The sequence below is a fragment of the Centrocercus urophasianus genome, unplaced genomic scaffold (assembly GCF_019232065.1).
Source record: "Centrocercus urophasianus isolate 14NV4802_14NV808 unplaced genomic scaffold, USGS_Curo_1.0 seq_20, whole genome shotgun sequence".
NCBI lineage: Eukaryota > Metazoa > Chordata > Aves > Galliformes > Phasianidae > Centrocercus > Centrocercus urophasianus.
Window position 1 is genome coordinate 14,811,048 of NW_024884756.1, and position 17,662 is coordinate 14,828,709.

Consider the following 17,662-nt stretch of genomic DNA (forward strand, 5'->3'; position numbering starts at 1 on the left):
AAAGGGGATAATGTTTATCATACTGTCTTTTTATGCTGCCATGTCTGCTTTCAATGATGAGTTACTGTCTGAAATTCCATCTTCTACTATGAAAAATAACTCAGTAAATTGCTACTATAAAAAAAAAAATGACAAAAAGTAATGTAGTAGATAATTACAAACGTTACAACTTATTCTTTCTCATCTTCCCATCTTACTCATATTTTTAAAGTGCCTGAAGTTCATAAAAAAGTAGCTCCAAAAGAGAAAGTACCTGTCCCTGTTCCTAAGAAAGTGGAGGCTCCACCATCAAGAGGTATATCCGTTGTTTGTTCCACTTGCATAAACAAATAAATAAATTTATTCCTACATTCCTTCTTTGACATGCATGCATGCTGATAAATAAAACCCACAAACCAAAATTCTTAAGCGTTAAGCATGTACTTATGTCTGTTTGTCTACAATATGGACTATGGATTGTGTCTTGCTGGAGGCATTTATATGTTTTTGTTATGCCTGTTGGTGAGATCAATCCCATTGTCTAAAGTTGCACAATCTTTTTTAAGAACGTCCAGAAGAAGTGCCCACTTTTGAGATAGCTGTTGAAGAACCACCATCAACCAAAGGTAAACAGAATAATGTCATGAACCGTTTTCTTGTTTGTCTTGCAGTATTTGTGTTCAGGTGTTTTACATAAAAGTTCTTACTTGCTCATATCTGTGATTTCTTTGCATCTCTCCTTTCTTCCAACTGTTTGCTTTGTTTGTTCTATGGTTTGAAGTACATTCTTCTGTGATGTCTCGCTTTTGTTGTTGAAATTTCCTAAGCATTTTCTTTTATGCAAAATCAGATGAAGTACAAAAAACTCCATGCGTCTTCACATCAAATGTTACAATTAAGTATTCTTATTCTTTCAAAGTGACTCAAGTGCACAGAAAAATTATCACAGAAGAAAAAGTTGCGGTTGCTAAAAAAGATGAGGCTCCACCCAAAAGAGGTATATAATTTTTCAGAGCTACATAAGAAAGCATTTTTATCTGGTGACTTACGTTTTTTGCATATAATTGTATAGCACAAATTGTTTTGTTGTTGTTTGTTGTCATTTGCGCATTTGAGTTAAAGAATTATCAGGTCTCTGCTTTTGTGTTTTGTCATCTAATAATGTTTGTGACTAAGTCAAAATCTTTTCAAACAAACAAAAATTTTGAAAATGCCAGCAGTGCCCAAGAAGACTGTGCCAGAAGAGAAAGTTCCTGTTCCGGTTTCACGGAAAGTGGCCACTCCACCAGCTAAAGGTATCTAAGTTCTTTTCAAAGTAGAGAAGACTTCTAAATGTCAGATATGTGCATGTATCATACTCATCATTTGCCTGGCTAATATTCCATTCTCTATCATCTTGATTATAAATGAGGAGCTTTATAAATGAGAAAGGAACTTGGTCTTCTCTCTTGCAAAAAATGCAGTAGGTGATGGAGAACAGACACACGTCTGCATTCCTTGCATTTTCTAAGCTGCTAGTAACTTCATTGTTTACAATGGCTGCTTAAGTGCTTTGGAGAGCTAAATGAAGCAATTTACTCAGCGAATAAATGTGAACACATTTAGAAAAATAATATAAATGTTTTAGAACATAGTCAATTTTCAGAGTGGTAGATTTCAGTCTTAGAAATGTGATCTGCTTCTCTGATCTTGTTTTTGAAATGTAATTTTGTCATGTGTGTTCAGTGTCGTGTTTTGTGATGAAATTATGTTTCTGAAGGACCTAGAGAAATCTTTCATCTCTATCTTTGCATATTCATTTTGTGTGTTTATGCAGTTTGCTTTTTGATGCGTTTTACACTGTATGTGAGTCTAACGTTTTCTGTATACTGTAGTAGCTTATATTTCTACTGCTACTAAAATTGTCAGGTGTTTCAAAGGAACTAGCTCTAGGGAATTTATTCTTGGAACACCTCCAAAAGAATATTCTCCCAAATACTCAGTGCCTTCCTAGCCACCATGTATTAAAAATTCAGCTGGTCAGTTTCTCTGTGAATTTAAATGTCTTAATGTTTGTGTGTTGTTTTTGTTGTGTTTACTGTAAGTATTGTTGATGTGTAGATCTGTTCTATTCCCTTGTAATTATTTGTCCATTATTCTTTTGTATGGACATTGTATGGAAATACATTATTTCTTTAAGAATTTAGTATTCTTACAACTACTGTCTTTAAAGTGCCAGAAGAGCCAAAGAAAATGATCCTAGAAGAAAGAGTACGTGTTGCTGTTCCAAAAAGAAAAGTGTCACCACCACGAGAAGGTACTCCTGCCCATGGATTAATCTATGAACAGACTTCCGTAAAGCAATACCATGAGAGCTTAAAACCTAACATGCTGGCACATTTTTTTATAGTTCTAGTGCTCCAACAGCATCCCCCAAGGGACCCTTAAAAGAATCTTTGTAATACACTGGAGATATTTTCCCCAGTTACTTCGGGTGTGAGAGATGTCTGGAAATAATTATCACTTTTCTAAGAAACACTTAATAGGATATGTATTTGTACATGATATTGTGCCAGAAAAGATATTAAACTAGACTCTATCTTTAAAGAACCAACAGAAGAAGAACACTGGGCTATGTCAGAGGAAGTGTCTGTTTCTCTTCACACAAAGGAGGAGATTTCATACACAGGTATGAACAAAGACAAACTTTGTCCAAATTTACATTTAACAGCAAAAAAAAAAAAAAAAAAAAAAAAAAAAAAAAAAAAAAAAAAAAAAAGAAAAGAAAGAAAAAAGAAAAAGAAGAAGACACCATAATATAATCTATTTTTCTGTGAATATAATTAATGATTAGTTTATCTTAAAGATGAAGCTTGTAGAATACCAAAGGAATCCCAGAGCAATATTTAAGTCTCAAAAAAGGCTTAAATTTTTCGTTCTGGCTTATTGTTAGAGTGAAAGCTCAACTATTTCACTAGACCCTCCTTTGCAAATCCTGCCATCTCATGGACATTTGAGGGAAAACAAGGCAGCTGTGGTTTAGCATAATCTCATGTGTCAGACCTGCCAGGTGGAGGGTTTTAATCAAAGTCCATGGCTCTTAAAGAAAATTAATTGCCATATTACTTAGGGAAGTAATCTATTGATTTGTGGAAAATTATTCACAAGCTGGCTCACACTTACTATTTTTGCTCCTGTTGCTGTTGATAAAATTATCATCACCCTGAATATATCAGTATGAATTGAAAAACTAATATAACCACATCAATGTGAAGTTTAAATAATTTATTTAATCTTCTGGAGAATGGTTTGGGGACAGGCTGATCATGAATATTGTAAGGAAAATATAAGAGGACTGTCTTTGTAATTTACCAGCTGCTTTTGGAAAATAAGGGTCAAAACAAAAGGATATCAAATTCACCTGTTCTCCCAGCAAATTGAAGTGTTGTTGTGATAAAAGAATCCATAGAAACCTGCTTTTCCTGAGAAGAGTATTTACTCACAATGCAATTTTTGTAATCAAATCAATCAAAGTTACCAGTTCCAGTCAGTTTTAAGATTTCAAATAGAGATGTACTTGGCCCTTACAATTAAAAATCATGAACTCTGCCAGAGAACTTTTAAAAAGCTTGGTAGTCTTCACATCATCCCATTCCCTCTGCATCTACAGTCACAGTAGCTTGCCATGAAGGAAGCATGTGGGAATTCTCAGATTTGCCATTGACGGAATGGATTCCATCCTTAAAGATCATAAAGATCTCAGATCTGACAGAATAAAGGTCAAAATTATTCTCAAACTTAGCAAGCTTTGCTGCCTCCCAGATGTTACAATACTACGGTAATTTTCTGTGCAGCTTCCCCTGATATAGATTAGTAAGTCCCAGAGAGCAAAACCCATACGCTGTTGCTGGAAGAGAAGAGAATATGCTTTTTAAACACAGTATGCATTCTTTCCTGAATTTTCTGAATCTTAAAATCTGTGCATATTCACATCTTAATCTTTTGGAACTTTTTTTGCTGCTGTAGAGTTGTTGCTTGCCATTACTGAAGAAACCAGGCATTATGTAAAACAAATGACAGAAGAGAAATGCCTTCTTCACTGAACAGTGAAATCTTTTAGCCTTAATTAGGTTAGGGATCTTATCCATTCTTATCCACTCACTCAGCTTTTTTCTACATGCTCCCCCGTCTTCATCTAGAGTTTTCTTTGCAGAACTTTTGTTAACAGTGATTGAGACTTTGTTCTGTTACTGATGTCACTGTTGTGGAGAAGAACAGCCAAAGAGGATGCAAATGGAATTTAGTGATTTTGTAGTTGGTCGAATATGGATTTTGAATTTTTCTCATCAGCAGACTTAACTTCACTGCTGGCAGCAGTGGATGAAGTAGAAATCATCTCAAACACTTATGATGGGATCTTGAAACATTTATTGTTTTTTTACTGATTTACAGCCTACTTTAGTTCTGTAATTACATGTCCAGTGTCAATAAGTGCAATTGTCTTGTGTATTAACCATGTATTTGTATGATTTTTTTTGTCTTGACAAGAATATTTTTCTTCTAAATGACACTTCTAAGGATTCTTAAATATACATATACTGTATCTTTTAAGTGCCTGATGTACCAGAAAGGGCTATCATTGAAGAAAGAGTACCAATTTCTCCTCCTAAAAAAATGCCAAGACCACCAGCCAAAGGTATACTGAATGAAATATTGAAATATGATATAAACGTTTTCTGTGTCCTGTATGTTCCATGTATAGTGAGTACCAATCTGTTTTCTGAGAATTGTTTGTCCTCTGATTTTAATTCTTACTTGCCATTGCCTTGTGATCCTTAGTATTATTAAGATGTATGTGCTAAATTTTAAAATTCTTTTAATTGATATCTTTTTAAGTGCCCGAAGTACGCAAGATGGTTGTCCAAAAAGAAAAGGTGTATATTGAAGTTCCTCAGGATGAGGAGGAAGAAGAGGTTCCACAATATGAAGAAGTAACCAAATATGAGAAGGAAGTAATCCATTACGAGGAAGAAGTCCAACATTATGAAGAAATTAGTCACTATGAGGAAGAAGCTCCTCAGTATGAAGAAGTTCCTCAATATGAAGAGGAAGAAGTCACCCATTATGAAGAAGAAGCTGCTTATTATGAAGAGGAAGTTCCTCAATATGAGGAGGAGGAGGCAGAAATTCCCCAATATGAAGAGGAGGCTCCACCTCCAGTTAGAGGTATACTTTTATAATAGGACTGTGCAAGAATGAGAAGTATCTTCTGTTAATGTATAATAGTTTTGTCTTAGTGTATTCTGATGTGCTTCACAGATTGCTCTTTTCCAAGGCTTTTGAGGATTAGGATACAGAGTTGAAAGTGTGCTATATGCTTACACTTCACTACTTCCACAAATTTAAATGTTCCACGTCATAAATGTTCTTTCCTCTTTCACATGAAGTCTATATAACCAAGACAATTTAATTGGACTTTATTTTGTCCTTGTCAAATTCCACTGTCAGTCTGTGCTTGAAATGTTTAGAATTGCTCGTGAGAAGTGTAACAAAAAACTATATTTTTATCTAGCAAATGGCCAGGGTAATTGAAAATAAGTCATTTAAGAGCACAAGCCTCTGTGAATTCCTCTCAAAATTATTTGAAAATTCTGTAATTGTTGTTAGTGTATTTATTTATGGAAACAAAAGATATTAAAGTTCTATTAAATTGACATATTTCAATCCCCTTAATTTTTAGATATTTTCCTCAGAAATCATGTTTATGTTGATGGTATAAAATTTCAACATTGTTAGAACAGAGTGAACAAGTTATTTACTGTTGAGAGAGGAAAACTAGACCATGCCAAGATCTTAGTAATAAAGTCTTCCTACGTCTTAATATAAAGACGTGGACTATGTCCAGTTTTCCAATATGATGCAATTGTGTAAGAGTACACAAAGCATATTTTCCAGATATGAATCAAATCAACCGGTAGTGTTTTTTCCCCATAAGGAAGTTGAAAAAAAATTTTTTAACTGACTAATGAGTAAAAATTATGTTTAAAGTTGTTTGCTCTATAATTTTAATAAATTGATTAGTACATTTTTCCTATTAAAGAAAAGGCCATGCTGCACACAGCAAAAGTGAGGTTTCTCCTGAGCTGGAAAATTAGGGTTGGTTAAAATTTCTCTTGACTAATCTCAGCAATTAAAATTAACCTGTATGTGCAGCAGTCTTTCTTCAATATGCTCAGCAAGTGATCATTCTCCTCACATCCACATAAAACTTGCATGAATACTTCTGGATTGTGGAGTACAATAACTATTAGTATACATTTTAGTTGAAAGTGTAGTTAAATGGAAAATTTGTGCTTATTTCAGCTGAGTCAGGATTTGATTTGATGCCATTAACCAACAAATTATGGTATGGACTGCTGAGTGCTTGTTATTTGTCCAGTTCTCTGTTGGATTTGAATCAATATGTAAACTGTGTCCACTTGCTTTTAGCATGTTGGTAGCACTTGGAAAATTTTGAAGAATAAAATGTAATCAGCAATATATATTTGATATATGTGCAAAACTGATGCAGTCAGCATGATCAAGTGTAGCCTGTTGAATGTCTTTCATAGAAGTGTTAGGATCATAGCTTTAGAAGAAAGTAAGGAGAAAAGTGAAACCCTAAATATTAATACTGCGCTTAAAGCAAGTGCTTATTACAAAGTTTGTTTTCATCTACTGTTAGCATTTTCATTTGTTCCAAAAATTGAGGAAAGGGTTGAATTTGTATTTTAGTTAGTTTCCCCACTATTATCTTTAATTGGTTCTAAAAAGCCACATCCTGCCTTTCTCAGTCTTTGGCTCAACAAGTAAATTCTTGAACTAAAAAAGAAAATGTCTTGGTGGCATCTGTGGCTGATCAGGGAGGATAGGCTGAACAGCAATGAATGTGATCTGTTTTCTGTTTTATTTTGTCTTTGTGCTCAAATCATTTTAAATTATAGCTGTTCGTTTTGGGTATGACTTTGAGATTTATTTGTGTTAGGAGTTCTTGCTTGTTTGTTCCTGTTGTTTTGGAAGTAAATACCTAAGACATTAATGGTATCTTTCAAGTGCCTGAGGTGCTCAAGAAGGCTGTTCCAGAGGAAAAAATACCTGTTCTGAAGAAAAAGGAAGTTCCTCCAGCAAAAGGTATATCATCACTTGATGTTAGCAGGCATTCTCTGAATATATAACTTACACCATGTTGCAGATGCTTCACTTGGGCATTATTTTTTCTTTTCTTTTCTTTTGGGAGGGGGCTCTGTGTTTGATGTGTTTGCGCTGCTGTTTTCTGCTATTCTCTGTTTTGAATAGCTCGTGGGTTATGTTTTAACCAAAATAATCTTTTGAAGTGCCTGAGGTGCCAAAGAAACCTGAACCTGAAAAGAAAGTCCAGGTGCCAAAGAAGAAGGAAGCTCCCCCACCTAAAGGTATAGCAACTTATAATTATATGTAATCAGAAAGGTCTTCTAGACTTCATTTATCTTCTCACTTGTATTAAGCAAGATGACAGCAAAAGGATTATTGGTCTTAAGAACTGTCATTCTGTGTGTTTGTGTTAAAATGTTTAGTGTTATTGGCTTTTATGTCATGGTGTTGCAGCTGCTTATTCCAGGCTCATTTTACGATAATATCTTTAAAGTTCCTGAAGTGCCAAAGAAACCTGTGCAAGAGGAGAAGGTTCCAATTCTTGTAAAGAAAAAGAAGGATCTTCCACCAGCTAAAGGTATATCAGCTCTTAGCCAAATATTTTTAAAAAGCAAAGTTCTTCGTTCACATGTGTTCTTTAATGTAATGTAGTTTGAAGAGTCTATTCTTGTGTGTTCGTTTTGTCATTCAAATAGATTCATTCAATTTTTATTGATTCTTTGCGTGGTGGTTCAAAAATGAAATTCTTTAATTGCAATTATATCTTTAAAGTTCCTGAAGTACCAAAGAAACCTGTGCCAGAAGAGAAAGTACTTGTCCCAGTACCTAAAAAAGTGGAAGAACCTCCATCAGCCAAAGGTACACCATTTTCTGGTTCAAACAAGTAACCCTAGTTTTGTTTCTCCAGTTTTAGAAGACTGCAATCAACAAACCCACTCCTCTTCTTAGTGTATTTCATACTGAACCATTCATTGCCCTGTGTGTTATCAGAACACTGTATTGTGACTGTGTTATGTACACTTATGTTGAACATGGGTGATATATTTACTTTACACTTTCTAAATTTCCATGTTTGTGTCATGTATTGTCTCCTTTTTGTGGCTTTTTTTTTTTTTTTTTTTTTTTTTTTTTTGAGTGGGGCAAAAGATAATAGCTATTTACAATTCCAAGTTATTTTAAAATACTTGCAGTTTCAAAACCAGCTGCTCTGAAAGATAATGTACCTAAACATCCAGATTTCCCCCCAGCCTTACTACATTGACTTACAATGCAGTCAACTAGTTGTTTATAAATTTATATCTGTGGAGGAATCTGTAGTTGTTATTTTAAGAACAGTTATCATACACAATTAAATTTATCATGTTTGTGTAGTTATCTTAATGTCAGCTACACAGTTATTTTATGTTACACTGAAAATTATTTTCTTAATCAACAATGTCTTTAAAGTGCCTGAAGTGCCCAAGAAAGTTCCAGAAAAGAAAGTACCTGTCCCTGTACATAAAAAGCCAGAGCCTTCACCAGCCAAAGGTATCTCTTCTCATCGGCGAATTTGTGCAAAATGCTTCTTGTTGTTTCTGTATGTTTGTTATTAGTATATAACTGTAGTATCATAGCAGATTGTTAAAAATGTACTTGCTAATTTGCACTGTTCAGCTTCTGTATGTTGTCTCTCTGCTTCTGATGTTGTCTATGTACTTGCTAATTTGTGCTCTTCAGCTTCAGCGTAAGTTCTCTCTCTGCTCCTGATATTGTGTCTAAGTTTCTTACAATTAAATACTACCTCAGAAGTGCCAGAAATACCAAGACCTGCTCCTGAAGAGGCACCTACTTTTATTCCTGAAGAAGAGGAAGAAGAGGAAGCTATTCCAGAAATACCAGTAAAAGGTACAACATTCCTTCCTGAAAATTACCTGAAAGCTCTGTTCAGTTCGTCAGATCTTCATCTCTAGTGATTAAGTTGGGTGTAAACTTTAATTATTCTTTTGAAGGAAGTTTTCTTCATCTTATGGTTGTTTGTGACCCTTGTTCTGTATTTTTTTGTAGCTGTGTAGTAGTTGTGATGTTCTAAATGTAATAGAAAAATTCTTATCAAAACAATATCTTTTAAGTGCCAGAGGTGCCCAAGAGAGCTGTACCGGAAGAAAAAGTACATGTTGCAGTTCCTAAAGTAAAGAAAATTCCTCCAGCTAAAGGTATATCATTTTGCAGTGTGTGAAGATAATTCTCTTTCCTTATATTTTCATGTTGCAGTAGAATCAGTTTATAGTCATGTGAAGCCACATCCCAGGTTCTAGCACACTGCTACTCCACTGTAGATAGTGGAGTGCTAGATCTCAGGTAGGGCTTCCTTGGGCTGAGAAATCTGGTCTTGAATGATTTATTTGTTTTCGATTTTAAATGTTTGCCATGAATTAAAGAATTCATTGTGATATTGTTAGTGAGAATTCATCTTCCTGACTCACAATGTTTCAACAAAGTACTAATGTCCAAAATAATGTCCTGTGGGACTTTATCTCAAAATTCTTCAATTCATGGAGATCATTCTGACATATATTTTGAAAGTGTATGTTATAGTCTCAAGCCTACTAACTAATACACACAAAAAAGTCAAAACACAATTGGCTCTGTAAGTAACCAGAAGATGGATCCTAAATGCAAAATTTGATGTGGAAGCAGATTACTCAGAACCTCTTCTTCAAAGCTGAGCAAAGTCTACCTAAGCAGCTGAGTTTTTAGAACAAAATTGAAAAGAAAACAGTTATAGGATATATGTTAGAAACTAAAAAAATCTACAACCACTCATTTGCAGTTTACATTGGTAATACAGTTGGTAATAATTAAGTATAAGAATTAGGCGAAAGTAAATTCTCACATAATCTTATAATCAAATTGCTATTTTCATAAAAGGAATGGAAAGTAATGAATTGAGTTTCCCTTGTGTTACTTACTGTTACAGTAACTATCTTAGAGTTGGTGTCTTTTTGTTCTACATCATCAATTTTTCTTTGGAACATTGCAAAAGTTCTTAATATCTTTTAAAGTGCCTGAGGCACCAAAGAAAGTTGTGCCTGAAGAAAAGGTTCCTATGTTTATTCCTGAGAAAGAAGAAGAGGAAACTATTCCAGAGAAAACCATACCAGCAAAAGGTACAACACTGCTTGCAAGTTATCCATGAGATCTTTTGACTTAATTAATGTACTTCATTTCTTTTTCTGAGCTCTATGTAAATCTTAACTGTTGTATTGGTGAGTTTGTGGTCTTGTTTCATGTTTCTTAGTGTCTTCAGTGTTCTGAAAGTAGTTTTAAAATTTGTTTGCAAAATAATATCTTTAAAGAGCTGGAGATTCCTAAGAAACCTGCTCCAAAAGAAAAAATACCTGTGCCCACTCCTGACAAAATGGACCTTCCTCCAGCAAAAGGTATATAAATTAATAACTAGGAAAGCTATCTCTTGTTGTTCTCATTCAGTAGCAACATTTGTTTTATGTTGCTTGTTACTTGTGTTATTTTTGTGTCCTTATTGTCTTTCTGTATCAATGTCTCAGAGTGCCTATCAGATTCCTGACAAATAATAATCTCCAAAACAATTTAACTTCTTCAAAAAGTCTGCCCATGTCCTTTATTGTTATTTCTTTATGTATATGTACATATATGTTTTTATGTATATATCTATGTTTTTTGTAGTCTTACTGTTACTTCTGGTTGATGACATTCTAAATTGAAAATATATCTTTAAAGTGCCTGAGATGCCTAAGAAACCTGTTCCAGAAGAGAAGGTACCTGTTCCTACAAAGGTGCCGGTTCCACCAGAAAAAGGTATTGCATTTGTAAATGCTCTGTTGTTGATAGATAGCATTCTTCATACAAGCTGAGCTTAGCACAAGACTTTTTAATATGTCTGTGTTGTACTGAGTTTGTCACTTCACTGTTTCTTTCTGTACACTGTTGAGTTTCTGTTCCGCTGTTGGAAAGTGTCTCGGTTTGTGTCTATTTAAAAACTGTGCAACAAGAACACTGAAGTCAGGTTATATCTTTAAAGTACCCAAGGTGCCTAAGAAAGTTGTTCCTGAAAAGAAGGTACCTGTTGCCCCTCCTGAAAAAGTGGAAGTTCCTGCTTCAAAAGGTACACGTGCTCCAGATCATTTGTATTCATGCTAAAAAGACTCTTGAGCTTCTTCTTTCTAACTTTTCTCTGTTGTATGAGATTTCTGCTCTGATTTATGTTAAAACTCTCATCACTGTTTGCATTGTGAAGTCATTAAGCTGTTTATTGTCCATGTGTTTGTTTTTAATTATATTGCTTTAAGTTTTTCCTTCTAATTGCTAAAAGAAAATCATATCTTTAAAGTCCCTGAGGTGCATAAAAGAGATGTTGCAGAAGAGAAAGTACCAGCCATTGTTCCCAAGCCCAAAGAACCACCTCCAAGTAAAGGTACAGATACTTTTCTTTCTTCCTTTTTTTTTTTCCTCTTCCTTCCTAAAATCTTCTGGAATATGTACCATTTCTGGAGCATATTCTTAAATTTTGAAGTAAATAGTGCTTGTGGTTATCACAAATATTTTCTGTTCTGTATGGATGGTTTTGTCCAACTGTAAACGAAATGAAATAACTGTAAATGTACTAACAATAATACCATCTCTAAAGTGCCTGAAATACCCAAGAAACCCATTCGGAAAGTCCCTGCTCCGGCTCCTGTTCCTGCAGCAGAGAAATATGAATATGCATATGAAGAGTATGAGAAGTATGAGACGTATGAAAGTATTGAAGAATTTGAGGGGGTTCAGGAAACTGAAGAAATTGAAGCATATGAGGAACCTGAATTACCTGAGAGATACAGAGAAATCCAGGAACAGGAGTATGAACTGGAGGCTGAAGAGAAGGAAGATATCTATGAGAAGTATGAGTTTAGGGAGAAAGAAGAAATCTATGAGAAATATGAGGAAGCATATGAGGAAACTTATGAAATCCCACCAGCTATAGGTACATCATGTCATGATTTCTTTATTCTTATCATTGCTGTTTAAGCCACTGCTTAAGCCTCCTTCTTTATATTTTTCCCCATTTGTACTACTCTGTCTGTCTGCAGCTGATGATGATAAATCCATTCCCTATTACTAAGGAATTCTCTCCAGAGTGGAATGGAAAGATTGAACCAGTGTAGATGTGATACAAACAAAGTAAATGATACTTTTCTGATGCAATTCAGCTCCAGTCTGGATTCAATACTATTATGTATCAATGTGTTTCTTTTGTACATTTTAGTTCCGATGAATCATGGAGCTGTTAAAATTCAAGCAAGGCTTTCCTTCTTATCTTTTATATGTGTGATTATACGATCATAGGATCCACCATGCCAATCAAAACTGTATCTGAAATGTACCAGAAAGATGTACACTTACATTCCTTAGCTATCATCAAGTTCTGAGACTAGTGGTTGTTCTCTTGATGGCATAGATAATTATTCTAAATTAAGTGATTATTCTGCTTTCTGTCTTTGTATCTGTTGTAATTCCTCAAAACTAACTTAAAATCCCTATTGAAATATTTCTTAAAGAACCCGAGGTGCCTAAAAGACCTCTGCCAGAAGAAAAAGTACCTGTTCCTGTTCCAAAAAAAGAAGCTCCACCAGCTAAAGGTACATGAGCTTTAAGAGGAATTTAAAAATGCAGACTTCTGTCTTCTCAGAATCCCCAAAAGCAGTAAATTACCTATTCTGATTTGACAAATACCTAATTTTTTTCTCAGTACTGTCAAAGGCTGGGATTAAGGAACTTAATTATTAAAGATGAATACTTACTTAACAAATCAAAACTTGGACAAATTCTTTCTGAGGGCAAAGGCATTTGGAGGAGGACCTCCAAGATTTAATTTTTGCTGTCAGAGTATTAACAACATTTTATATCTAAGTATTGAAAACAAGTAGATGTATAAATTAAAAGAAGTCTGTCAAGCAGTCAAGTCATTTTCCCACAGAATCCCAGAAGACAATTACTTTCTTCAACCTAACTATATGCTGGAGTGGATTTGATACTGATATGTGTTCTCAGTGTCAGTCTCCACAAAGACTGTGTTATGAACAGCAATGATCAGCGCATGTTAGAAGAGTTCCTGTTGTAATTCAGAGTTCTTTACTTTTCTCTTCAGAGCTCTTAATTTGCGAGAAACTCACCTTGTGGTCAGTTTTTTATTAAGGCCAATCCCACTCTACTGAGTTTACCAAACAGCTGTGTGAATTCATGCAAAACAGATGAGGAGGATAGCTCTTAAGTCTACCACTCAATAGCAACCAAAGGCACTCTATTTTGTGTTTTTCTAATTCTAACTGTTCTTTTCTGACTCATTGCACTGTTTGCATTTTTTTTAATGCTTATTCTTATGTACTGTTACTACTGCAAAAATTCTTAAAAACGTTACAAATGTCTTTAAAGTGCCAGCACTGCCAAAGAAACCTGTTCCAAAGGAGAAAGTACCCGCTGTTCCTAAAAAGGAAACGGTTCCACCAGCTGAAGGTATATTTCCTTTGTGTTGTCCTCATTGAGTCATGAACTCTGATTTCAGTCTTTTGTTTTCATTATTCGTTGAGAAATACGTATCTGTGTTTTATGTCTCTATGAAGCTCTACTCAGTTGTTTGTGATTGAGTCATTTTTGGCCTGTTTGTTTCAAGTCATTTGTTGAAAAGACATGAGTGTTGCTTTGAAAAATATGTGCCTCATTCTTTAAGTTCAGAAGTAAGAGTACTTTTGGTCTTCCTGAAAAGGACGTAGTTTCCATCAGCTAAAACTAAGTCTGTCTTTCAAGAAAATGTTTTAAGTATGTTATTCTTCTGTCTAATCTTCAGAATTAACATAAATATTCTGTCAAGAAGCATTTAATCCTTCGTTGCTTTATGAATCTGTCTTAGATTTGCTTTTTTTCTAACTTCTTCCAAATAACTTTAAAAGCCCTAAAAGGAAATAAGATCTTAAAGGGCTGGCTGTTATCAGAAGAGCTGTCCCTGAAGAAAAGAAACCTCCACGTGCATCTGAAATGAAAGATAAAGGAACCTTAGCTATGAGATTTTTTGGAAAGGAAAAATTTAGGACTGTTTTTTCCCAACTAATATCTTCTAAAATGATCCTCGTGTTCTTTACACCATGAGAATGGTGTAATTTAGTCCCTAGCTGTTGCTTCAGCTCTAAGTGCTCTCTCATTCAGATATTCTGTATGTTTGTTATGCATGTGCTAGACAGAAATATGATGATTTATGAACAAAAAAACATGTTGAGTAGTTACTCTACTTACACTATCCAGACATGAAAACTTAATTTTTGTGATGTAGATGTAAATTTAGTTTAAACTGGGAGTTTAAAGCAAGTATAGTAGTAATGATATTCCTAGAGAAGTAATAGCACAAGAGCTAGTAAGTTCAAACCACTGATGTTGTCACGTGTGTCAGAAAGAAAGGCAAGAAGACAGAGTGAGAAAAGCAAACGCATATGCTCTTTGAAAGCAGAAACAATATGTTTTCTACGTAATTCGTTGTTCCAGCAAGACAGTTCTAGATGGAATGTTTCTTTCATCAAAATGCTCAGTATTTGGGAATTCAAAGGAATTTTGTTATCTGGACTGATTTCTCTTTGGGATTTTAAAAATTGAAAATTATTTTGAAGTTACTAAAAGAAAGCTAATATCTTTTCAAGTTCCCAAGATTGATAAGAGAGCTGTACTTGAAGACAAAATACCCATCTTAATTCCTAAAGAAGATGAGGCTCCTTTATATGAAGGTACATCAGTGATACATCTACTGAGCCGTAAATTGCAGAGAATTCCTTGGTTCACATTCTAGGTTGTTTTATAAAACATGAGTCATTTTCAGTTCATTTTGTTGTAATTGGTTGTAAGTAATTTCCATGAGTATCTTTGAGACTCTCTCTGCCTCCAACATTTTGATATAATTTTTAACATTTTTCTTTTCTCTGCTATTGCTGGGTGAAATAAATGTAAATAAGAGAGAAATTAAACTTCTGATCCGGGAAAACAGTTCAGCTGTATTAGAACAAAAAAAGAAAAAAAACCAAACAAAACAGAATGAAGCAAATGCTGGCTTAAGAGTTGATCTGAGTATGACTTAAATAATTTTTTGAGCTGGAATATAAATGCTTAAGTCCAGATATGGGTGTGGGAAATTCAACTGAAATATAGTATTGCATCTAAAACGAGAAATAAATAATTAGAAAATATAATGAAATATTTTTATAAATTTGTATTCTACACATTGGGAATGACCATTTCTAATAAGTGTAGGCAAACGATCAGGTTGAAATTAGATATTTAAATAAGTTGTGTTCAGTTATTTGTCTGCATTTGTCTCTGCATTTTACGCATTCTTTCTAATCTTGTCTTGTACATAATATTAAAATACGTAAAATATGCTAATATCTTTAAAGAGCCAGAATTTTATGAAGATCTTCCAACAGAAGAGCTCCCTGCTATTATTCCTATTAAGCCAGAAGCTCCAGCACCTAAAGGTACACTATTAAAACCATATATATATAAACCAACATGCATAATAATAACCTACAAGTCAGCTATTCGTACCGTCATCACTCTGTCTTTGCTCCAGTCACTTAATGTTCTCATTCTAATGTTTCATTAGTTACTATGTGTCTGTCATTTGTTCTTTGTTTTGTTACTTACATTTTGTTAATGTTCTTAAAAATGTAATATCTTTGAAGCACCTGCAGTGACAAAGAAAGCAGTCTCACTTAAGAAAATACCTGCTGCTGTGCCTAAAGAAGAAGCTCCTCCACCTCAAGGTATATGATCTCATAATGGAATTTTTTCTAATCTCTTTAAAAATTGAGGTAACAAGTGAGAAATCCATCATGAGTCTTTTTACTGAACAGCAATAGGAAGTGCTGTACGCAGTTTTCCTCCATTTCATCTCTTATTGTATGAGCAATTTATGTTCTTTATCTGAGGAAGAGAACATGCATACCAGGGGGATTAAAGGAAATCCTTTTGCTAACACAAAGAAATACAAAGTATTTCAGTAGCACTTTTCACAGGTTAAAATAACGAGCACTTACCAATGCAGTAATTCATCATTTAGGAGAACAAATTCCATAGGCATACTCTGTAATTATTTATTTTTTTGTCTCTTATTAGGAGCTGCACAAACACATTGATACATTTTGCATCAAGAACTTAAAATTTAAACAGACAAAATTATTTAAACTTTCCCACAGCCCAAAAATGTTATCAGTCATGTTATCAGGGAGTTCATTGCAGAGCCAAGGATCAACCTCATTTTTTGACTGCTAGTCACATTTCTTTTCCCAAACTACGTTCTCTGACAATGTCTTAAGACTAAATAAACAAAGAAATGCAGTGACAAATCTGCAAAGGTCCCAGAAGCCCTCTTTCCAGTTATGTCAGGAGCTCTGTTGAAGACTATGACTTCAATTCAGACAAAAATTACAAAGCCCTCCAGATATTTTTACGGAAACGTAGCTTTAAAAAAAAAAAAAAAAAAAAAAAAAAAAAGGCAACATTTGTTATCTTTTCAGAGATTACCAAATTCAGACTTGTAAGTGCCAGGATTTACAAAAACAGAAATGCATAAACTTAAGTTGTCATATTGTATTCACAGCTTAATGCCTCGCATTTTTATGCTTTTTTGTAGTAGCATTTTTGTTGTTTTACAAACTGTGCAACTTATTTCCTAGTGCAAATTTGTAAAATAAAATATTTTTAAATTTCTGAAGTACCAAAGAAACCTGTCCACAAAGAAAAAATACCTCCTGCTCCACAAAAAGAAGAAGCTTCACATCTTAAAGGTACAAAATATTTTAAGTGGGATTCGAAGAATAAGAGATCTGTTTTCATATATCTATCTTAAACAATTTTGGGAGTATTTTATGTACCACAACCTTTAGCAGCCACAGTATAAACCTGAGTAAAAAATAAAACTCACCTGGATTTGTGCTTTAGGGAAAAAAAAAATTGTTAGCTTAGTTTTGCAGCAAATGAAGGTAGGAACCCCCAAGGAAAAATAATAATTAAAAAACAGACAAATTGAAAAAGTTAGAGGGGTCTAATCGAGAAAGTAGATCAGTTAAGGACATGTCACACGTCTTCTGTTAATGTGCAGAGGTCTTATTGTGGCAGTATAGAAAGTCATAGTTGTTTTTTTTCCCCCTTATTCCAAATACACCTGATTTTTAGTGTAGATGTAAGATAGAGCTGTGCATATTAAGATGAGCTTGTACATTTGATTTCTTTGTCTTTCTTACTGTCTTGTCTGAAGATGTAATTCTATGTTAACTTTAAAATTATACTAATATCTTTCAAGTACGTGAAGTTTATGAGGAAATATATGTAGAAGAAGAAATTTCCACTGTTCATAGAAAAGAGGAGACTTCGACACCTAGAGGTATATGAACTTCTTGATCATCTCTCATCTGCAATTTGGTCATTCATCATCTGCAATTGATTATCTGCAATTTGCAAATTGATGACCTTCAAGAAAAATTTAATTATTCATGTTCAT

At 34.1% G+C, this 17,662-nt stretch overlaps 1 protein-coding gene across 1 annotated transcript in view; it reads left to right on the forward strand.

Annotated features, from left to right (window-relative positions):
* LOC122162068 (titin-like) overlaps positions 1–17,662 on the forward strand; it is a 236,491-nt gene that overhangs the window by 96,488 nt on the left and 122,341 nt on the right. Inside the window, exons 107-135 of the mRNA XM_042821962.1 lie at positions 212–295; positions 546–605; positions 899–976; positions 1,197–1,274; positions 2,192–2,275; positions 2,567–2,647; positions 4,571–4,654; positions 4,855–5,184; positions 7,051–7,128; positions 7,332–7,409; positions 7,622–7,705; positions 7,900–7,986; positions 8,575–8,655; positions 8,917–9,012; positions 9,237–9,320; positions 10,170–10,274; positions 10,464–10,547; positions 10,867–10,944; positions 11,168–11,251; positions 11,477–11,560; positions 11,774–12,109; positions 12,684–12,764; positions 13,558–13,638; positions 14,099–14,161; positions 14,808–14,894; positions 15,558–15,638; positions 15,846–15,926; positions 16,878–16,949; positions 17,465–17,545. Coding sequence (XP_042677896.1) covers positions 212–295; positions 546–605; positions 899–976; positions 1,197–1,274; positions 2,192–2,275; positions 2,567–2,647; positions 4,571–4,654; positions 4,855–5,184; positions 7,051–7,128; positions 7,332–7,409; positions 7,622–7,705; positions 7,900–7,986; positions 8,575–8,655; positions 8,917–9,012; positions 9,237–9,320; positions 10,170–10,274; positions 10,464–10,547; positions 10,867–10,944; positions 11,168–11,251; positions 11,477–11,560; positions 11,774–12,109; positions 12,684–12,764; positions 13,558–13,638; positions 14,099–14,161; positions 14,808–14,894; positions 15,558–15,638; positions 15,846–15,926; positions 16,878–16,949; positions 17,465–17,545 — 2,865 coding nt within the window. The remainder of the gene's footprint in view (positions 1–211; positions 296–545; positions 606–898; positions 977–1,196; positions 1,275–2,191; positions 2,276–2,566; positions 2,648–4,570; positions 4,655–4,854; positions 5,185–7,050; positions 7,129–7,331; positions 7,410–7,621; positions 7,706–7,899; positions 7,987–8,574; positions 8,656–8,916; positions 9,013–9,236; positions 9,321–10,169; positions 10,275–10,463; positions 10,548–10,866; positions 10,945–11,167; positions 11,252–11,476; positions 11,561–11,773; positions 12,110–12,683; positions 12,765–13,557; positions 13,639–14,098; positions 14,162–14,807; positions 14,895–15,557; positions 15,639–15,845; positions 15,927–16,877; positions 16,950–17,464; positions 17,546–17,662) is intronic.